The sequence below is a fragment of the Varroa destructor genome, unplaced genomic scaffold, assembly GCF_002443255.2.
Source record: "Varroa destructor unplaced genomic scaffold, Vdes_3.0 BEIS01000002.1, whole genome shotgun sequence".
Taxonomy (NCBI): domain Eukaryota; kingdom Metazoa; phylum Arthropoda; class Arachnida; order Mesostigmata; family Varroidae; genus Varroa; species Varroa destructor.
The window spans coordinates 39316716-39336989 of record NW_019211455.1 but is presented as its reverse complement, the minus strand read 5'-3'; the positions used below and the strand labels follow the sequence as shown (position 1 = coordinate 39336989).

Sequence of the window (20274 nt, the reverse complement as noted above, 5' to 3'; positions counted from 1 at the left end):
CTTCTCGCCCGCCTTGTCAACATATATATAAGGATTTCGATACAAGATGAAAAAAAACGTTTTAACGGAAATGCACCACAGTGGATCAGCAATTTTTTTCAAAAATTCAGAAGTCTCAACGATTCCCCACTAGCTGAATCTAAAGACGCAAAAGGTGAAGGATTCCTTGTCAAAATGGAGACAAGGTTACCACATTGAATTACATCGACAACAATATAGTGCAGTAACTTCGATGACTACCAAATGGAAATTGCGTCGGGGATGTTATACCAGTATTTTTGGAATCGGTAGCCCTGATCACCCAAATATGCATCTATACTAAATTGTTTAAAATGCCGACTATTCGGAAAAACTAGCACCCATCTGACCTCTAGTTAAACCTATATATTTTTAACTACTCTAATTTAACTAACAAGTCTTGGTCCGACTTTGTGTGCCTGCAAATATCTTCTAATAGTTAGACTGCCTAGGACGTCTTTGTACCATTACTAGATGCTGTTTTAGCTGCAAAGCAATTCGGTTGATTTTAACTCTGCACACCTACAGAATCTAAACCAAAGATACGATGGATAGGTAAAGCCGTTTTGCAGTGACTTGGCGTTATTCTCAACTTCCAGCCCTGTTGGCTAGTGGAGGGGTACACGTCACAAGTTCTTCCAGTTTGTATTCATCTAAGATATCTACGATAGATATACAAAAGATTGGGTAGGTTTGTGTGATATCAATAATTTACGTATTTCGACTGCTTGCATGCCTATAGCATTAAATGAAGCATATACATGTGATAAACGAGTATTCGGTACCCTGTGCTCTATCGAATATCATGGCTAAACTCGTACGCAATTTCAATAAAAAAACACTACATACCGCACGTACAGCATAACTTAGTCGGACGTCCGTTTTTTTTTTACCTAAGTCGTTGAGGCTACTACCTGATAACACAAGTCGCTGTAGCGGATTTTCTTTTTATCAGTATTAATTTACGTATTCCTAGCAAATTTAAATTCAGGTCAAAATGAGAAAAGTTATTTAGAGCGTATGACGAAATAGGCATTCTATTATGAGATAACAAAAACAATATTCTGCAATGTCTCCCTCTATCGAGTAACCAGAATAAAGTGTGGGGTATGTGAACAAATCCTTTGCCCCACTGAAATAAAAGGATTTCGAATTTACTTTTTTATTCAATACTTGAATGATAATGATAAGGGTACATTCTCCCGGCAAGAGTTAAAGCAACGGACCTTACATGTATTGTACATATTCCCACTTACATATTCGTACACTGCGTAGGCACAACCACAGTATATGGGTACATACAGTATGTAAACGTGCAACATCAATAACTTGTTCGCGTAAACCACGGAAGTTTGATATAAATTCCAAGTGCTAATTAGATTTATTTGTCCTGAGCAATGAGTCCTTCGAAGATTGAGGGCAGCTAGGACGACATCTTCGGCTCAGCCGAGTGCCTAAGGACAGCCGGTATTAGATACGGAATAATCCGCTTACTTTTCCATAAAAACAGAGTATGTGGCATTCACAGCCAGCAATCCTTTCCGCCAAAAAGCTAAGGGATTCTTTGTCAAGCAGTTTAGCTGGTGGCTTCTACTGTAGACAGCTGACAAAATGCAGGTTCAACTTACTTGAAACGTTTCGATGTTCACTCAGTCGACGCTGCATTGCACAGTTATCAGCATTACTCTAAAACTATCCATAAAAACCTCCTCTTATATAGCCACACACGTCACGTAGCGGTTAGTGGCGGTAGAGCCGCGGACCTAACCGATTTTAACTATAGGACTAATTATTAACATTGGTCCTGAACGCGTTTATAAAAACAATTAAATACAATAAACAATTAAATAAACAGAATTATGTAGCTTCCTTCTCTGTATTTCTAGCAATTTAACCATTACTGTTTGAAAGATCCGAACATTTTTTTTCTTTGCTTGTCGATTCTACCTGACCAATGGTGCACGTTTCATAGAAAATCTGTGCGCGGTGGCTATACAGGTAACTATGACGATCGACTCGTTCACTCATACATGCCTATAGATTCTGTCGAGCAAAAAGCACTATTATTTTTCGCGTCCAGTTATGTAACTGCATCGTTGAGTAACGCCCTTTTCGTTAAGCCTAATTGTTTCCATTGATCCTATACAAAAAGGTGCATTTTATATAAAAGGATTTATTACGATTGGGTTACATTGTAATTATCGTCCATTAACACTTAATTCTTTCAAGGGATATTTGAAAAGAGATTTATAGTAAACATCAAATGCCTACTATATAGTGTGTATATATATATAGTATAACGAGAATGACGACGATTACTGTTATCAGGATAAAATTTATTTTCTCTACGATTGTAACCGTCTGTCTGTCCATTGTCATTTCAGATGAAAACGACGGATTCGGTCCTACCTCTGCTCAACATCCCCACCGTGGTCAATTTCCAAATGCAGCTTGGCCTTCAGAAAGATACGGTGACCATCGAGATCGCGGAGCTAAATCTCAAGTCACTCAAAGATCTTGCGTGTAACTTCGTCGACCGTAAGGTCCCCGAACATGGACTAAATCGATTGGCTGAACGTTTAATACTACTTCGTCACGACTATTCTTCAGATAATATACTTCTACCTATTAACTGGTAAGCATTGGTTAGTATAGATATCCATTAGATAGATAAATATAATTTCAAACATATCTCTGGTGGCAACATTGACCGTACGTTCAGAAGGCGATTTGTACTGTCCTTCACGACAATAACGTCGATATCAATTTTAAGCTGTTCTGAAGCAGTCGTATTCCGATCGAGGACTTTGACTGCCTTCGCGATGTGACAGGGTTTAAGTATGGGTCACATGTTACAGTAACAATCGCTTTTGTTTCCCAATGAGTAATTCAGATCGAATATTTTATGCGAAGATTTTAGGGATTAGCTGGAAAAACGTTCGAACAATCTGTCTATGCTTTCTTTGGAAATGGAAAGAAATATCGCTTAGGGTTACCGCTAAACGGCTGGCAGCGTCCTAGAACACCTTTTCTGTCCTTCAAATAAAATGCACTCCGGCCTATGGTTGTCACATTCGAGATATGGGTCAACCTATGGAAACTACACCAAGAATTCGATCCTAGTAGCGAGTTGTTATTTATACTTGTTGAATGCAGAACTTATAATTGCAAAATGAACAATTGACAAAAACTACAAAAGCAGTAGTGAAATAGTGTATTCAAAATGACAAACTTAAAGGGAGATCAGAGCCACAAGCAGTATTCCTATTTTGACTCGGTTTTACCTCAAATTTTGAGAAACACAGTGTATTAAACGAAATTTTTTAAGTAAGGACCTTGGGCGCCGTTTATTAAGATCACTTACACGTCTGCCTGCCTCACTGGGCAAAAGTCCCGATGCTCCTTCAAACGAAATTTTCTGTAAGGCACGATGAATATGTTTATCGGCGTAAGTTTTTACCCAGTAACACTGAAAGCAGATCATCCTGGTTGGCCAAGGCAACGTTTGCATACAACTGAAGACCAAGTTAATGGTCTTCATTTGATAGCAGAACTATTTGCTCTTTAAGCGGCGTTGCAGACATCTAGTTGTTGGACAGATTCGGCGAGGAATGCAAACTCCATGATATTCCGTATCATCGTGTGCTGTAATGGAGGATTTTTATCAAAATGAAACCCCCCGCGTGTTACAGTTGTCGATATACAATTAGCCAGTTAACAGTCGCCGCGACGATACCTCTATATTAATATCTGCGTACATAGACGCGGCACAATTAAGCAGTACCGAAGCGACGCGAAGCTTCTCTTGATGCGCATCTTTGCATCAGTGCAAGGAAACATTATTTGTGTCAGACATAACGTTTTCTGGTCGCTTGTATGAGTTCATCAATCGTTCCCTTCCGTAGTAGCTTTACGCTTAGTCTAGCGTGCAACCTTGCGCTAGTTTAATCTGTTTTTACTTTTTTCCTGTTACATTTTCGGCAAGAATCTTTGCTCTAATAAATTCCTACTAGGAAAAGGTACGAGAGAAAGTGACCGTACGGTACAGGACATAATATGTTAGAGGGATAAGTAAACTGTAGCTTGTTTTTTTATTGATTTCCCTTCATGGTTAAGCGCCGCATATATTTGTAAAACTTTCTATCAGTAGTTAATTCGGGTCACTGAATGCATGTTGTGAGCTCGCACTTTATCGGTACGTCAGCCGTTCTTCTGGCCACTTTTCCTGACATCAAAAAACTTGAAGTGTTTCTTTCGCATACAACCAACACTCTATAGGTAAAAGATATAGCACCTAGCCTGTTTCAAGAGTGGTTCATGGCGAACTCGGAACGAGCGCCATATCATAACATTTAATCACCAACAAAGGAAAAATTCGAAACATAAAATATAATTAACAAAAACTGCAAGAACTCAGTGACTAATCAAATAAGCATAAGCATAGGACATATTCTTGAACTCCAACCACATGGGACAACGCAATAGAGAATTGTGTTATATTTGCCTGTTATATACATATATATATAAATATGAAAAAAAATTATATTTGCCTATAGATTATGAAAAGCCCAATGGCCCACTTTTACGTAGGAGCGAATTGATAATCTACACCCACTCCTACTTCAAATATCATACATATCTTAATAAGCATGAAGAGTACTTCTTCGCTAAGTTCAGTTTAATATAACGTTGAGTTTCAAATTGAGTCAAGTAACAACTTGTGCTATGCAACTTACTTTGCAATGTGAACAATAGTTAGAGGCAAGCCCCTCGAAATAATGATTTCGTTATAGAAGATGAAGTTAGAATGCCAATGCCGTAGTATTAGATAAAGCGTTTCCAGCGACACGCTTAAATTTGCCGCGCGACGATAGTGATGACAAGGAGCGAGTACCTGCAAGTGCGAACGCGTTGTAAGTATGCGCGTGCAGGCAAAACTAGTATACAGGATTAAGCCAGCTGGACCAGGGAAATTCTATCAGGTACACACGAATCATTGTGCTAAACGAATATATATATTTTTTATGATCTATCGCAAGTCGCAGAAATCGACATCCAACGCAGATGTATTTGTATATTACCATGAAGGTGCTAATCAGACAATATTTTCCGCGTACTCTGCAGGGACGCACCCGCTCTAAGCCTTCAGTCTACTGTGAAGTGCCAGCGTACGGAGCTATTGAGTTCTGCGGTCGCGTACTATCGCAACGCCTATCAGCTCGATGTAATCTCGCCGCGAAAAATTACTATGTTAGACAAGGCAGGGAGCTGTAAGAGGAGAAGAATTAATCCCCAGGTACTGACGCACTGTTGTTGCTATGGCAACAAAAGTTGGATTGAGCCCGATATTCACGTAATCTAGCTTCTGCAGTCTTCTTGCGTGCCAATAGGAACGGATTATACCCTAATGAACTTGTCTGTGTTAACCTCCTAACACGATGTAGTTCTACTCCATGAACGTAACTTTTGAGCAACACGTTTTTTCTCCTACGCGTGCGATTTTAGCTTTTCTTCGAGTTTGACCATTGGCTAATGAATATAATTCTCCAGGATGTCGCAATTGGAGATCAATGAAAACAGTTCTAAATTTAGTTGGCAGATTTCGAATACTTTGGGCCTAAAATGGTATGGAAATTTATCAGAAGCAGGGTTATATGAGCGCAGCGCTAGTATAAATAGCAATCAATTTAGTGCGAACGCAAAAAAACAAAGGTTTTGTCTGCAGGAAGTTACGCCGACTGAGGGTAGCTTTTCCCTAGGGTAACTAAGCTACGAATGGATTTCTAAAATAACTTCCCACCTTTAAAGCAGTCCATTTAGCTTGCCGCGCATCACAAATGACTCGAAATAGGGCTGACTCCTTTCCTAAGGAAGCTTGCGCACTGTCATACCAGGCGATGTTAAATTTTACATAAGCTAGTATCTTGCTAGCTTCGAACAGCTAGCTCCTTTCAATGAAATGAACTATGTCAGCGGCCGGTTTCGGACCTCTATATTTCGAGTTTTACGCCTAGTATCGCCGCTAGGCATTCCATCAAGCGACTGACTTCCAGCACGAAACGAAGTGTGTTTGTTCACAGGCTTGAACGTAGGCCTTACATTAGCAGGCAAACATGTTACCCACTAAGGTATGTCGGAGAGGGTCGGTTTCACTAAGCTATTACGGCGACATTATGTCTCAAGTCAAACGGTCACATTTTTTACTCAGTCCTACTTTGGTCGCATTTGATAGTCGTTCTTCAACTATATGTGCATATTAGATAACAATTCTGCAGCTGTTCGATAAGTTTGGATCCAACAGTCTGTTATGGGTGTTTCATGTTTAGTCCTGTAAAACCTGTTAAGTTTTTTTTCTGTATCAAATTCTTTTGTTTCAAGCTAAACTCTTCTTTTTTTGGAAACGGTTTACTTCTGGTTAACTTGAGCATAGTTTGTTTTTGCTATTTACAATCCGCAACAAGTTCACCAGAGGCATCAGTTATCCCTCATCGCTGAACTGTCTTGAAAACAATTGCTCGTCCAGTCTTGCTAGTTATCTTTATAAACGTTAACGTACGAGCATTTGTCATGTTCAGCGATGGCTACGTCATACAATTCTTCCATGGTTTCTGGGTAACGAAGCGCAGACTATGCATACAAATGCGTATAGTCTACAACGTCACGACTATTTTCTGTTTCCACTTAAACGTCGTACAGACAGACTCAAGCTGATCTAAGTTCTTGTCCAGGTCCTTAAGAAAGGCCAGGTACTTACCGGTATGCATTAGATATGCATAAATAAGGTGATTATTATTACTACTATCACGATGGGACACCGCCCACTGTTTAATTACCACATGCAAATAAGTATAGTTTATAAAAATGTTCAAATATAATATCGAAGAATTGTATGCTTCAGCACACAACGTAAATTTTCTCTATGATGCAATGTGTGAAAAATATTGTAGCATTTTTTTTTGTTCCTGCATGTACAGGTAGCCCATATGCATTGGCCAGGGTACGTCCAGCTTAGCGCTCCTGAGTCTTCGTTGAAGTTTGTGAAGTAAATTCAATTAGACCCTTTCTCCACAAATTCAAACTGCCCCGCTACGCCCCAGACTTTTGCTACAAACACTGAAAGACTATCCTTCTCGTAGTTATTCTTTCGGACTATCAACACAAGGGAACCAGAACTCATTTGGTGCTCGCTAGTTGCCGTCTGTTTATTTTGCCCCTCCCAGCACAAGTTACCAACACCGTGGACAAAGCAAGCGGCTACCATAATAAAAGGCCAAGAAGATGGTAAGAAAACGAGCAATGTACGCGAGCACATGCGTTTCGATCTTGACTCGAACAAATATGGGCTTGAGCGATGGGTTTAGGAATACGTAAAAGCAAAGGCCTGTAAACAGAAGAGCGAACTGGATTTTGTTCGCACTTGAATAACGGATTGGTACAATATCAAAGTCACTGATAGAGTTCCCAATGAGTAGGGTGTGAGAAGAGAAACATGGATATAGTAAAAGGAGAAAGAAGAAGAAATTGGTCATTGAATTAATTACGTGCTTACACAAACATCTTGCAGGTATCCCCAGGTAAACAGTGTCTGCGTTTTTGTATATATTTTACCCACACTTCGCTACGCTTTTTTTATTGTTTGCTTGGAAGGAGGCGGGTAAAAGTAATAAAACTCTTAAAAGAAAAGGACAACGTTTTTAAGAAATGAGAAGTTTTAGCTACTGCGATAGTGGAAAAAAATTGTAGCATTGTTATTATTAGAGCAGTTGCTTAGGGATACAACATATTTTTTCGCGTGGTTACGCAGTAGAATTATAAGATCTACCCGTGCAAATTGTGTCTGACAATGTTGAAGCTGCAGGTTTATCCGCGCCAATCGGATTCTACAAAGAGAAGTCTTTGCTTCATTTAAATAAACCTCAGATTACCTTAGTAGGCACAGCTTGCTTGTGTTCCAATGTCTTATAGGGTACGAAGGTCAGTCTGTCTCTTATTTTCACCAACACCGTGGATACTGACCTTTAAGCCGGGTAGCTTGATTTACAGTGTGTGAACAGTGACAAAGTAACGTAAATCTAGAAAGGGCAGTATGACGTCAAACTGAAAGGACGCTCCCCACAGGACCATTTTCCCTTAGATCTGAAAAATTGCAGCTAAACTGGATAAACAATTTGTGTGTAAGGCTTCGCCCAAGAGGAAGGGCAGCATTTCATAGAAAAGAAAAGTTTCCGTTTTTGCTTATTAGACGAATACCCGGAGGCAGTTACTTTTTGCACAAAACTTTTCGTATATTTTCACGCTTTTCAGAACGTTTCATTTGCTAGCACAACAAACAATGTGACCTTGAACTGATCTTGCAAGTGGCAGTGCAATAACAAGACCAGTTACTACGTAATAGGGCGCAAAAGAACGTTTTTTGAAAATGATCCCTTTGAGGGTAAGTTTTATGTGTCCGTGCAATTGAAATGTTTAGACTATGTTTGGTCAGTACCGAATAACATGACATTTAAGAAACATCGAAAAAAAAATACCTCCTGGATTTCCCTCAAATTGTACATATTAAAAAAATACCGTAGACGAGACTTAAGTTTAACACGAGGCTCGTGACTTTTTGTGCACGCTTTGTACTAAATGAACAAAATTTCTAAAGAAGCTATTTCCACGATCATTGTTGATACAAGTGTGACTACGCGCGAGTAAACGACTTAGGTTAGGACCAAAGGTGAAAGTCGAGGTGAGGATCTTCAATCAATTTCCTCTTTTGTGTGTCTTAATATGTTTACTGTTGACATATATACTATAATATGTCTATCAGCAGTTACATGCCAAAAAGTAATTTTTGCTCATTCAGGCAAAGTCTGTTGTTACTCTAATATCGCTTTTGCATGGCCATAGTCAAAACGATTCCATACTTCCTCTGAAGCGGATCTCATAATCGTTGTCCCGATTAACTCCATTGTAGCTAAGTATAGGCCTTTCACGGCAGAAATCTCAGCCATACGTAGCACAAAGAAAGAAACAGCCAGCTTTACCTGCGCGCGAATCTATGTTGGTATTATAATTTGCGTAATTTTTCTATTTGCTTATTTTAGTCATCCCAAATTTAGTTTCTATGTTAGGTTTTTTCACATATAAGAAAAAATATATAACAGACTATTAATATTTTGTTTACAATATATTCTTTCGTGATTATGATTGTATTTTATATATTTTTTTGTTTAGTAGGTACTTTTTACCTTAAAACAGGTATGAATAAATGTACTCTAATTTTTTTTTTTTTCGTAGAAATAAGTATGGTAGTAAAATCCTGTTTAGCCTCCTAGCCTTTGGTCTTTGTAAAGCTGCTATTCCCCGTATTACATTAACGACGGAATATACACAGTTTGGATAATTATAATTTCGGTTTTTATTCACATATAATTGATATTACAATCGCAAACGAATCTACAAAGTTTATAACTTGTTTCCTGGCGCAGCTGTTTAAAATTGTTACCGTTACACATTGGTAATAACGGTCGACTTTTGATGCACAAACTTTACTAAATATCCAATTTTATATTGTGGAGCATTTTTGCTAAATTGCGGCTTTTACATTTTCCAGTGTCGCTTGTTTTCTGGCGTAGACTTCATCTTCAAGGTATATAAGGAAAGGTCAATTAGCGTCAGGTTCAGATATTTTATAAGCCTTCTTAACCCGACCCAGCGTTCCGTCTAGAGGTTCTTCTCAAGGTATGCGCTTACATTACAATGATAATATTCCGTTTTGTTGGAAGTATCATCTGCCATCTCCATCAAAGTCTTCTCTAATGCGTAATAGAACTTATTCTTGCAACAAATTCAAGTAATTAGCACCAGTCACTATGCTACCAAATAAAAGTGGCTTAATTAATTTTCTGTTTAAAACGCCGAATTGAAACTTATTTTCGATCAATTACATCCAATTGGAAAGTTATAATCCGTCAAGCAATGTACACGTTTTTCAAGACGCCTTATGTCTTGATTTGGGCTGAAGTTACCTAGGCATTATAAAATTATGAATGCCTGTTGCGCCTTTTTGCACTATACCTTAATAATTTCGGTGTTTGAGATCTCTTTACGTGCTTCAAGCCTTTGTAAAGAACCAACTTTTCCTAAATCGACCAATTTAAAACAAGTGTCACATGACCAGGGACATGTATAGGCCCCCTCACTACCACAAAATATTTTAATGACTAAGGGAGGCCTTCATAGAAGCGATCCATTCATAGATTCATTTTCAGACTTCGTTATTTTTGTTTTTCCTTGTTATTTTATTTTGTTCCAGATGATGCTGTATAGATCAGGATAGACGTCATTTGTTAGAGCAAAGTCTGCAGCAATAAGCTTTAGCAGCTTGAATTTTTCAAGTAACAGAAGCAATATTAGGTTCAAGGTCACCCAATAAGATCACATCGTGCAGATCCTTTCATTACTCAAGCTCTTTTTTCAAAGTATTTTTAAATCAGTCTGACGACTTGAACAGCAGTTTGCAGTTATCGTTTTACTGAGGTAAAAGGCCACTGATTACCCCACCCACATTATCATACTAATATATCTGGAGCGTATTTGTAAAGCCATGTCCGTAGATGATCCTCCTTGCTTGAAATAATGATTATCCTTGTATATCCTCCTAATTCCATTCCCGGGAGCGATTCCGCTCGAGGATCGATCCTTTGGTTACTAAGTTGTGATAAAAACAGTTCAAACGGTTGGTTATTGGTCTTTTATGGCGCTCATGTCAAATCCTCTTTTCTGCCTTCAAGATCGCTCCTAGAAATATTAGGTGACTCAAAATAGCCACTTTCCTCTTCGTCTGGTTCGACATGTTGAACATAGAAGCCAGCTATGTGCTCCCATCACGCTCGCTGTGAATGATATCTCTGACGTTTCCAGTAGGAGATTATAAATTACGTGTGATGCTCTAACGCTTCTGATATTTTCTGCTCCTTCAGCATTTCGGATATCAACGAAGGTACGCTTGTTGAGATCGTCCTTTCGGCAAGAGAACTTTCTGAAAACAATGTTGAGATTCGGCCGCACGCACTCTCCGTACATTCATACAAATCACCGACATTCTGCGATTTCTGCGGAGAGATGCTCTTCGGTTTAGTTCGACAAGGCCTAAAATGTGAAGGCTGTGGACAGAATTACCATAAGCGGTGCGCCTATAAAATTCCCAATAATTGTACACACATCAAACGACGTCGGTCTTCATTCAGCTGTATGCTCTTCTCTCCGACAAGAGCAACAGCCGGAACCGATATCTTCTTCAAGGAAAGGAACACTGTACAGCGAACGACTTCCGCCGCTCCTTTTATCGACGATCACAATGCATTGCTATCGACACTAAATCTCAAAGAAAAGCGGCCATCGCTCAATATGGGAAGACCGGCATGGGTGGAAAAAGAGCTCGCTAACAAAACTCGTATCCCACATACATTCTTGGTGCACTCCTATGGAAAACCAACGGTATGCCAGCACTGTCGTAAGCTGCTCAAAGGCCTTTTCCGACAGGGTTTGCAATGTAAAGATTGCAAGTTCAATGTACATAGAAAATGTCTTGACCGAATCCCTATGGATTGCCCCGGTGAGGCGGAATGGTCAAACGAAGAACCAGCTGAGGCTGAAGGTCAGGAAGGCAACGATGGAACCGATAGCGTGGAATATGCCCAAGATGACAGCGAAGAAGAAACAGAGACGTTTGGCAACAATCCCATTCTGCACATTACGCCACCGAATGCCGTACCCAAACATCTTGAGAGGGTCCTACAAGCGTGTGGTTCGCAGGACTCCGGTTCGGAGGAAGAGCCCCGGGCGACGAATGACGGTCAGAATGCAAATAATATCCCGCTTATGCGAATTGCACAATCAATCAAGCACACGAAGAAAGGCGGGCAAAGCATCCTTAAAGAGGGCTGGCTGATGCACTATACGAACAAGGATTCATTGAAGCGAAAGCACTTTTGGCGACTTGACACCAAAATGCTAACACTCTACCAGAACGAGGAAACAAGCAAGTTCTTCAAGGAAATTCCACTCGATGATGTGATCTTGATCGAGATATGTAAGGATAATGTAAATCACGGTCAATACTGCCTCGAGTTAAGGACCAAGAACTGTATCTACTATTTCGGTTGCGATAAGGATATCAGTTGGGAAGTGGCCATTCGTCAGGCCCTGCTGCCGCTAATGGCGACCAATGATAATGTTAAGCCAGAAGACAAAGACGATGAGGATGATCCTTCCCAGGATATAAGTCTACACTATCAGATCCACCCGGAAGAAGTACTTGGGTCGGGGCAATTCGGTATTGTTTACGGGGGCGTGCACCGTAAAAAGCTCCGGAAGGTCGCCATCAAGGTAAGGTTATTACATTGAAATAATTTACTCTTCTAGATAAACAACGCTTATAATAATGCATTGAACCAATACCTCAAAATCTTGATAGTAACAACAATACCTTGAAGACGAAACAACGATGTCGTGGTCGTCTTTAAGGTACCAAACCGGTTTCAAAATCGCGTATTGCTCACAAAATTTTATCTATTAGGGTTAGCCCTCATACCGTGATAAGAAAAGAACATACATATAGACAATAAAGCAAAATGTGCGTATTTTCAGGGGGAATACCCTGTAGTAGAACGATGCATGTTCTATACCAGACATATCTGTTCTGGTATAGTAGTATTAGTAGTTCTAGGAATCGTCGCTTTTGCAAACGAAGCTGAAAGGCCGAAATAACAAAATTGCTTTAGTTAGTACACTATTGTAAATAGAAAATATCTAATCGGATACGGTGTTTGAAGGTGATCGACAAACTCCGGTTCCCGCACAAAGAGGAAGCTGCTTTAAAAAACGAGGTTCAGATTTTGCATAATATTCAACACCCAGCCATCGTTAATCTTGAGAGAATGTTTGAAACTCCAGAACGCGTGTTCGTTGTAATGGAAAAACTGAAAGGCGATATGCTAGAGATGATCCTCAATTCACCTCAGGTAACAATGTCCATTGATTTCCGAGGTAATTTTTTTTAAATAATGCTTCCGCAATTATTAGAATATTAATGAAAAAGCGTCAGTCCTGAGAAAACTTGTCCAAAAAGACAACGATCAAGGATCCTGACGTACACCGAAACATATAATCCTAGCAACGCTTCGCCTGCTTTGATCAACGGAAAAGTTGCAGGTCAGTTTGCGCCATTCTCTACGTGGGACCAATCGCTCGGTCGACCTGTTTGAAAACAGAAGATCGTATTATGAAAGTGGTTTGCTTTTATAGTTCCGGAACAGTTGGGTCTGGTGGACCCAAGTTGGTCGAAAGCATCTGTCCACATGGTCATGGCATGGCCACCAATAGCATGTGGACGGAAAACTGCTATGCTTTTTCGGATGATAAACTAGAAGAAGAGTGTGCTATTACGAACCTTACGTAGCTTTTTCTATTTCATATTTTGATTTTCTAGTCTTTAAGCTTGTTTTATACTGGCATCAGTTTATTACATACAGGAGGTCTGTATACATTTGTTTCGTTTAGAGTACGCGTTGGTCAATCGTCTGAAACGTTTTTGTTTTGCTGTTGTTATCATTCAGCTTCTATTGCACGGCTGAAGATAGCCGGCTTCCTTGCGTAAAATTTATATATATATACTTCTCGGGTTGCTTCAACGCTGGTTTGAATTAACATTCCCTGCGTTGAAGAGTGCCGTCTTCTGTTATTACCAGGAACACACATTGAATGACTCACGACACCGAATGGCTTACTTTGTTACATGTTGTACCTTAAAACGACGGCATGCTGACCCGTTATTGTCTACCCGTAGCTGTGCCTAACATTTTTGACCTGTGTCGTGCACCGCCATCTAATCAACAGGAGACGATTAGTTTGACGGTATGACGCATGCCTGCAGGTTGTATTATGGTAACAGTCTAAAAATAGTGAGCCTGATGTTGGATAGAGTCTGTGCGTCTACTTGGGTATGTTGTCGTGCTAAGGGAGGCAACATGATCTTTATCCTAACGCTGCTTATCATTTGTTTCCTATTTTTCGAAGAGAGAGCAGATTGCCTAGTAGCACGATGTTAAGAGTTGCCTGGATGCTAGGGATCGTATCGAAACAACGTCTCTGTTTTTATTATTAACACTATTATTATTATTATTAATTCTTTTCCGCCGGGCAGTGTAAACTTAATGGATATTATTGTAACAAGTTCAAATATGGCTCTCTTTAAGTTTGTCTAGCAAAGCTAATTTTCTGCATACTTCTAGTGATAACGATTTCTTTACAGAGTCGTCTACCAGAGCGAACGGCGAAGTTTCTCATCTATCAGATTTTAGTCGCGTTGCGCCATCTGCACTCACGTAACATTGTTCACTGCGATCTCAAACCTGAAAACGTTTTGCTGTCGACGGACTCACCATTCCCTCAGCTCAAGTTGTGCGATTTCGGTTTTGCTCGTATCATTGGCGAGAAATCGTTCCGTAAATCGGTTGTTGGAACTCCAGCCTATCTCGCCCCAGAGGTACGACTCATGTTCTGTTCGATTCTAATCATCTACGAGCCCGATATTATTCACTTGGGCGACCTATTCAGCTCTATTTTACCAGGTTTTCGTTATCAACAGCCAACAAATAAGATTCTACTAACCATGCTGCCATCTGTCTTGTAAAGGTTCTACGAAATAAGGGTTATAATCGCCTGCTTGACATGTGGTCTGTTGGGGTTATCATATACGTAACACTATCTGGTACGTTCCCGTTCAACGAAGACGAAGATATCAACGACCAAATTCAGAACGCCGACTTCATGTATCCACCGCAGCCATGGCGAGAGATATCTAAGGAAGCAATTCACCTTATTAGCTGTCTCCTTCAGGTAGGTGTTCAATGCACAGGTAATTTATTTCGATGAGTTGTACGCGTACTCGATACAAACCGTATAGCCGGGGACCGTATTCACGAAACCTGTTATGTGATTCTCATATTGTGCAGCTTCAACATACGTCTAATTATTGGAAGCTATCGATTTTGTGACATCCTGAATAGTAAAATGCTATCTCATGCGTATCCCGCGCGTTTAGACAAGCTGGCCTGCGAAAGCTTTGAACTACTCTCTTGTCAAAATCAAATCGTTCAAATCTGCTGTATTGAGTTGCCTAGGTGTTTATAGATCATCATATAGAAAGACTATGAATGGCTAAAAATTGGCGCAGTAAATAACGTCAAAAGAATCCGATTTACATTTGTATCAAAGAGTCACTTGGCAGTTACTTGTAACACCGTTCAGCCATATTCCAGCCTTCTAGTATACTTAATGCCACACAGTAAACAGAACCACTAGCTCTTCTCTAATCTACAATGAAAAAAGATGGAAAATATTGATCCTTGTCCATGGATCGAAGCCCCAACACATCGTTATCCATCCGTTCAACAGCATCATCTATTTATGTATGTTCATTAAATATATTCATAGATTATAACTGTGATTTTTATCATAGATATCAAGACTGGCATAGTTATTGTCACGTCAACATGTGTCCTAAAGCGTTGTCGTCATAAAGGAATTTTCTAAAAATTAAAAGCTAGTTCAGGACAATGGCTTACTTGACGCTAGTATTACTGCTAATCAAAATCTAACGTATCGGTAACGAATGTATAGTATGAGTTTGTCATCAAAAAACCCGTTGCATTTCGACGAATTCTGTGTACACGAATCGAACCGACCCAGAAAACAACAGCTATAACGCTTGAAAGTTGAAGATCAGCTCAGGATTTAATCTTAATAAGGCGCCCACCTTATATATATATATGTTATACCGCAGAGGCCACTCTGTCAAGATGTAGCCGAACATTCATCGGTACGCCTTTTCCTGGCCAGCTAAAATCCGCCTTAATTCAAGCCTTAAAACGATTCGCTGGAGGAAGCGAGAACCAGTTATTTGATTTAGGAAAAAGATAACACAAATTGGACCAGATATTTGTGACTTAATCACAATGTGCGAACAATTGACTAAAACTTAGGATCATTCACTTCCGTTGAGCTACCCCTTCCTTCGAGCACCTTTGAGGCTACGCAAAAGCGCTACATTAGTCGTCGCGTTCGTAAGAAAGCATGTTCTCCCGCTTGGCATTCAAATGTTACCCTCCCCTCGCTTTCCGTTCGACGATAATAGCTCTTGCCATTATTGCCAAGCACGCGCGATCTGAGGTTGAAGAAACGCACGGATTTAGGTGGTGCGTGACAAAGCGATGGTTCTCATGAGATTTTCCACTGTGAAGGCGAGCCAAGATGGATTAGACCATAGCGAAGCATCACTACGAAACAAAGGCTTCAAAGGTAAAGGTAACAGGGAGTTCTGCGTATCGCAAAGAAGAAGCTCAGGGAAGCTCAAAGCATTCATTAACTCCTCTTCCGTAGGGTAAGATCGTTCTGTCTGTTTGATTTATATCCGTTAGCCTAAGAACGAGCCAATATGGCAACGAAGGATCTTAGTCAAAAACAACCACCGGACGCAGTAGTAAATAGGTGCCGGCAGATAAGGTTCTAATAAGGCACTTTGCCGCTCGAGCTGGAACTTGGCAAGATTCTATTGGGCCTCATAGAAAATCGACTGGAATACGGAGATTGTCTGTTGATAGCAAGAAAAACTTCGGATATTAGCAAATGTAGTCGGAGTACTAAAAAGCTACGCTTGGAGTACCGATAAAGTGTATTCTTTTTACAAAGTATTGAGCTGGATTGGTCAATAAGTCGGAGCTTTACAGTCCGTGAAAGCAGTAAAAGCTTTTTTGGATAAATTATATATATATATAATTTAGAAGAAGCGCGCTGGTTACGCGTAAAAGTACTTCGCTAGCAATGCTACCTGCCATGGCCTATAGCCTCGACGCGGGCAGCAGATGATTAGTCAACTGTTGTACGTACGCAGACAGTGCCTTCGCAGATCGGGAACGGGCGATATAACACTACTGGATTTCAAGTTTGACGTACGATACGTGCTTCAGACAGCTCGTCCCTTTCTGCCTGAAACGAACCTGGGTCAAGACGTGTTTTTCAGTTTAATAGATAGACGCGTACCCATTGCAACCATTACTGCATTACTAATACCCCTGTATCACTGTAAAAGCAAAGTGGCTCGAGCGGGCTTCGCAGATCTTTAGGCCAGACGTAGTGAATTTGATCTAGTACCTTTAGGCGGTTAATTGATTTTGCTACAAGTGAGACAGCCATAGCGGCAACGAACAGATGTCGGAAAGGTAACTAAAGGCTTTTTTGAATGCTTGGTTGAAGGTATTGTTATTATCTCCGTTATGTGTCCAAATTTTCCGATACTTTACAGGTAAAAGTAGCAAAACGTTATACTGTCGATAAGTCGCTCGCACATTCGTGGATTCAAGATTACCAGATGTGGCTTGATCTGAGACGACTTGAAACAGAAGTCGGTATTCGGTATCTCACTCACGAATCAGACGATGATCGCTGGGAGAAACATCGACAGGTATCTCCATATTTCTAAAACTTCACCTTAATTCCTAAATATCCATCTTGTAAATGTTAGTTTTTAAATGTAGGTGTGATTTTACTACTGAAACCAACGCTTTTACTCTTCCAAGGCAGGTGAAATACCAAACGGTTTATCTTAGGTAGATATATTAGCCAATACAGGCTGCCCTTTAATCGCTATATTATCGTTAATAATAATGAGTTTTGGTAGTAATAGTATTATTATCCACTCAGTAAATGCATCTACACTTGCCACTCTTTTAATATCTAACTGTACAACCAACCTTCACTTGTTCTATTTGTCCTCGTTTCTACTTGATTAGTAGACTATTGTCAATCATTTTGCCCCTTATGACATCTTCAGGCGAACAATCTTGAGATACCGCCACTGCCGCCGCCTGTGTTTGACTATTCCAACACGTCCAGACTCACCGCTCATGCATCTGATCTTAATTCGAACAACAATAGCGGCCTATTGAAGTCCAATCTCAGCAGTACTCACTCACAGCAGTCGCTGCATCAGATGCTCTCTGTACAGCCCGAAATTAGCTAGCCTGCCCCGATGCCAGCCCCACGATCAGCTTCAATTGCAACAAACTTCACAATATCTGTTTGAACTATGCCAGGATAAAGAAGCGTAATAAATCGCTACTACTTTTATCATACGTATTTCTTCAAACTCTTCATCATCTTCATCGGAAGTCATCATAATAGATTTACTAAGACGCGTTGTTCGCTTTACACTGTTCCAAACAACAACCTATTTTCAGTCGCTAACAGAGTAATTTTGGCGATAATCAGTGCTGCGACTATCTATTTGCTTCGTTTACTAGTACTGAATAATACACGACAACAAGGCGTCAAAGTTATCTGCAGCCTCCCCCAAAGCCAGCTTAAGATTACGGGTAGATTTTTGTTTTATCGCCATAAAGCTGGGTTCCGCAAATTTAATTTAATATAGCATAGCTTTGCCATACTTAATCAGCGCACTCAATTACCTCAAAAGGCATAATAGGGGCTGCTTCTGCAGGTGCTACAACGGCTATGTCTTTTCATACCTGTGAGTGGTGAAGACTGTTGCGTCTGAGGGGATAGGTGTACGAGGACAGCCTGCAGCAGGAATGCTACTGCAAGAAGCAAGATGCAAAAAACGAAAAGGACCATCAATAACACCAAACTTGACCTTAAACACGTTAACTTTGTACCTTCGCGAGCGACTTGTCGCAATCATACTGACGCGTCATGGGATAACAGCATTTTAACGCGTACATGTAGGTGATGTGTATAAACGTGAATTGAAGCTATGCGAGTTAGCTTGGAGGGCCTATGGAACTCCTCCAGGCTCCCACACGAACCAGCCTTCTACATCAGTATGAGTACTTAAATAGGTGCATTAAATATGGTAAAAACATGGTTGATCCAGATGTTGTATGTTGTCGAATAGGCTCACGTTCCCTTTGCTCATGACTAGAGATCTAAGGGGTTAGCGTAACACCGTTATTGCTAATTCAATTTACAAAATCGTGTGCAGAATAGAAGTACATTGCGGTCTCGTTATTAGAGAGCGGCACTAAATTACAACCAGTGATTTTGCCTATTGTACAGTGATCGGTTGAACTGGAACTTGCACGTTGGAATAAATCAATATAACAATTTTTTCGCATTGAACGTTAAAGAAAAACAGCTGTAGTTAGCATCGATAGGCGTATCGGCAAAAAAAGATTATACTGGGGAAGCTTCGAACGGTATTAGGATACTGTAATATATATATATATATATATTACAGAACCTAGACGATCCGCCGTGCCGGAAATCTCTTAGACCGCATCGATCACATTTACATTATTCATTTATATATATATATATATAGATTTTTTTTTTGTTAATATGATCGCGTAGTGATTTCTTTAGTAGGCAATCTCTATAAATCTTATCTGTCAACGAGTCCCATACATATACAATACAAGGTATTATGGTAAACAAGGGAATAACTATGATGTCGTTTCTATTCAGATTAACAATATGTTTTAAGTCGACCCATCTGAACTAGGACTGAAAATAGAACGGGACGGTCATAGTAATTATTGCAAGAAGTTGCTGTACCTGGTCACCAGAATCCTGTTGCAAGCTCTTGTATATATTACACTTTTGTGTATTAGGCCCACTACTTGTCGAACATATTTTCTACATGAATGCCCCATTGAGTAGACGGAAGTGCCTGGCTGATAAGAGATCGCAGATCGATATTATTATCATCTTTGGATGCTGGATGCAGATGCGCTTTGGAACCTAGAGTTGTTTTCATAAACAGTACTTTCTGTGGAAACTTGTTCTTCGCTACCGGACGTCTGAAATAAAGTTTATTTAAGGTCTTCACGGTATTAATCCTATTTGTTCATATTTCCTCTTTTGTCTGTCCCGTACTTATGTGATACTATGCTTATCGAATAAACAGATCTGTCTAGAATATCTACAAATAAACTCCGATTGTGGCGATGCTCTTCTCCGTCATAAGACTCCGGTAAGTTCTTCACGAACATCTGTGTCACACCTAATAGTTATATAACTATTACTGCTTCTCTATGTACACTAAATTATGTGATGCATCTTTATACCATTTTCCGTCTATCACTAAAAACCCCATTGTTAATCGCGATGCGGTCGTAATTATGATTTTCTCGCGTGTGCTTAGCGATGTGCTTGAAGGAATCTTAAGGGTGTCGGGGTGAGGAACTTTTAAAC

General features: G+C 40.0%; 1 protein-coding gene and 1 long non-coding RNA gene across 13 annotated transcripts in view; one reads left to right on the top strand and one right to left on the bottom strand.

Moving 5' to 3' along the window:
- LOC111245295 (serine/threonine-protein kinase D1-like) overlaps positions 1 to 19922 on the top strand; it is a 59537-nt gene extending 39615 nt beyond the window's left edge. For 7 of the 12 annotated variants that reach the window (XM_086979523.1, XM_086979522.1, XM_086979524.1 and 4 more), the window contains 7 exons: positions 2403 to 2653; positions 10986 to 12393; positions 12840 to 13028; positions 14318 to 14551; positions 14701 to 14904; positions 17369 to 17527; positions 17897 to 19922. In XM_086979523.1, coding sequence (XP_086835649.1) covers positions 2403 to 2653; positions 10986 to 12393; positions 12840 to 13028; positions 14318 to 14551; positions 14701 to 14904; positions 17369 to 17527; positions 17897 to 18085 — 2634 coding nt within the window. In that variant the 3' untranslated portion in view covers positions 18086 to 19922. Of the gene's footprint in view, positions 1 to 2402; positions 2654 to 5330; positions 10543 to 10985; positions 12394 to 12839; positions 13029 to 14317; positions 14552 to 14700; positions 14905 to 17368; positions 17528 to 17896 lie in introns of those variants that run through there. The other 5 variants (XM_086979527.1, XM_086979526.1, XM_086979528.1 and 2 more) reach the window with 5 other exon arrangements.
- On the bottom strand, positions 3360 to 14579 carry LOC111245296 (uncharacterized). The gene is made up of 3 exons (XR_002671270.2): positions 14448 to 14579; positions 4755 to 4912; positions 3360 to 3663 (listed from the first exon to the last, which is right to left on the bottom strand). It is a non-coding gene; the product is annotated as an uncharacterized LOC111245296 (long non-coding RNA).
- Positions 19923 to 20274: the final 352 nt, after the last annotated feature.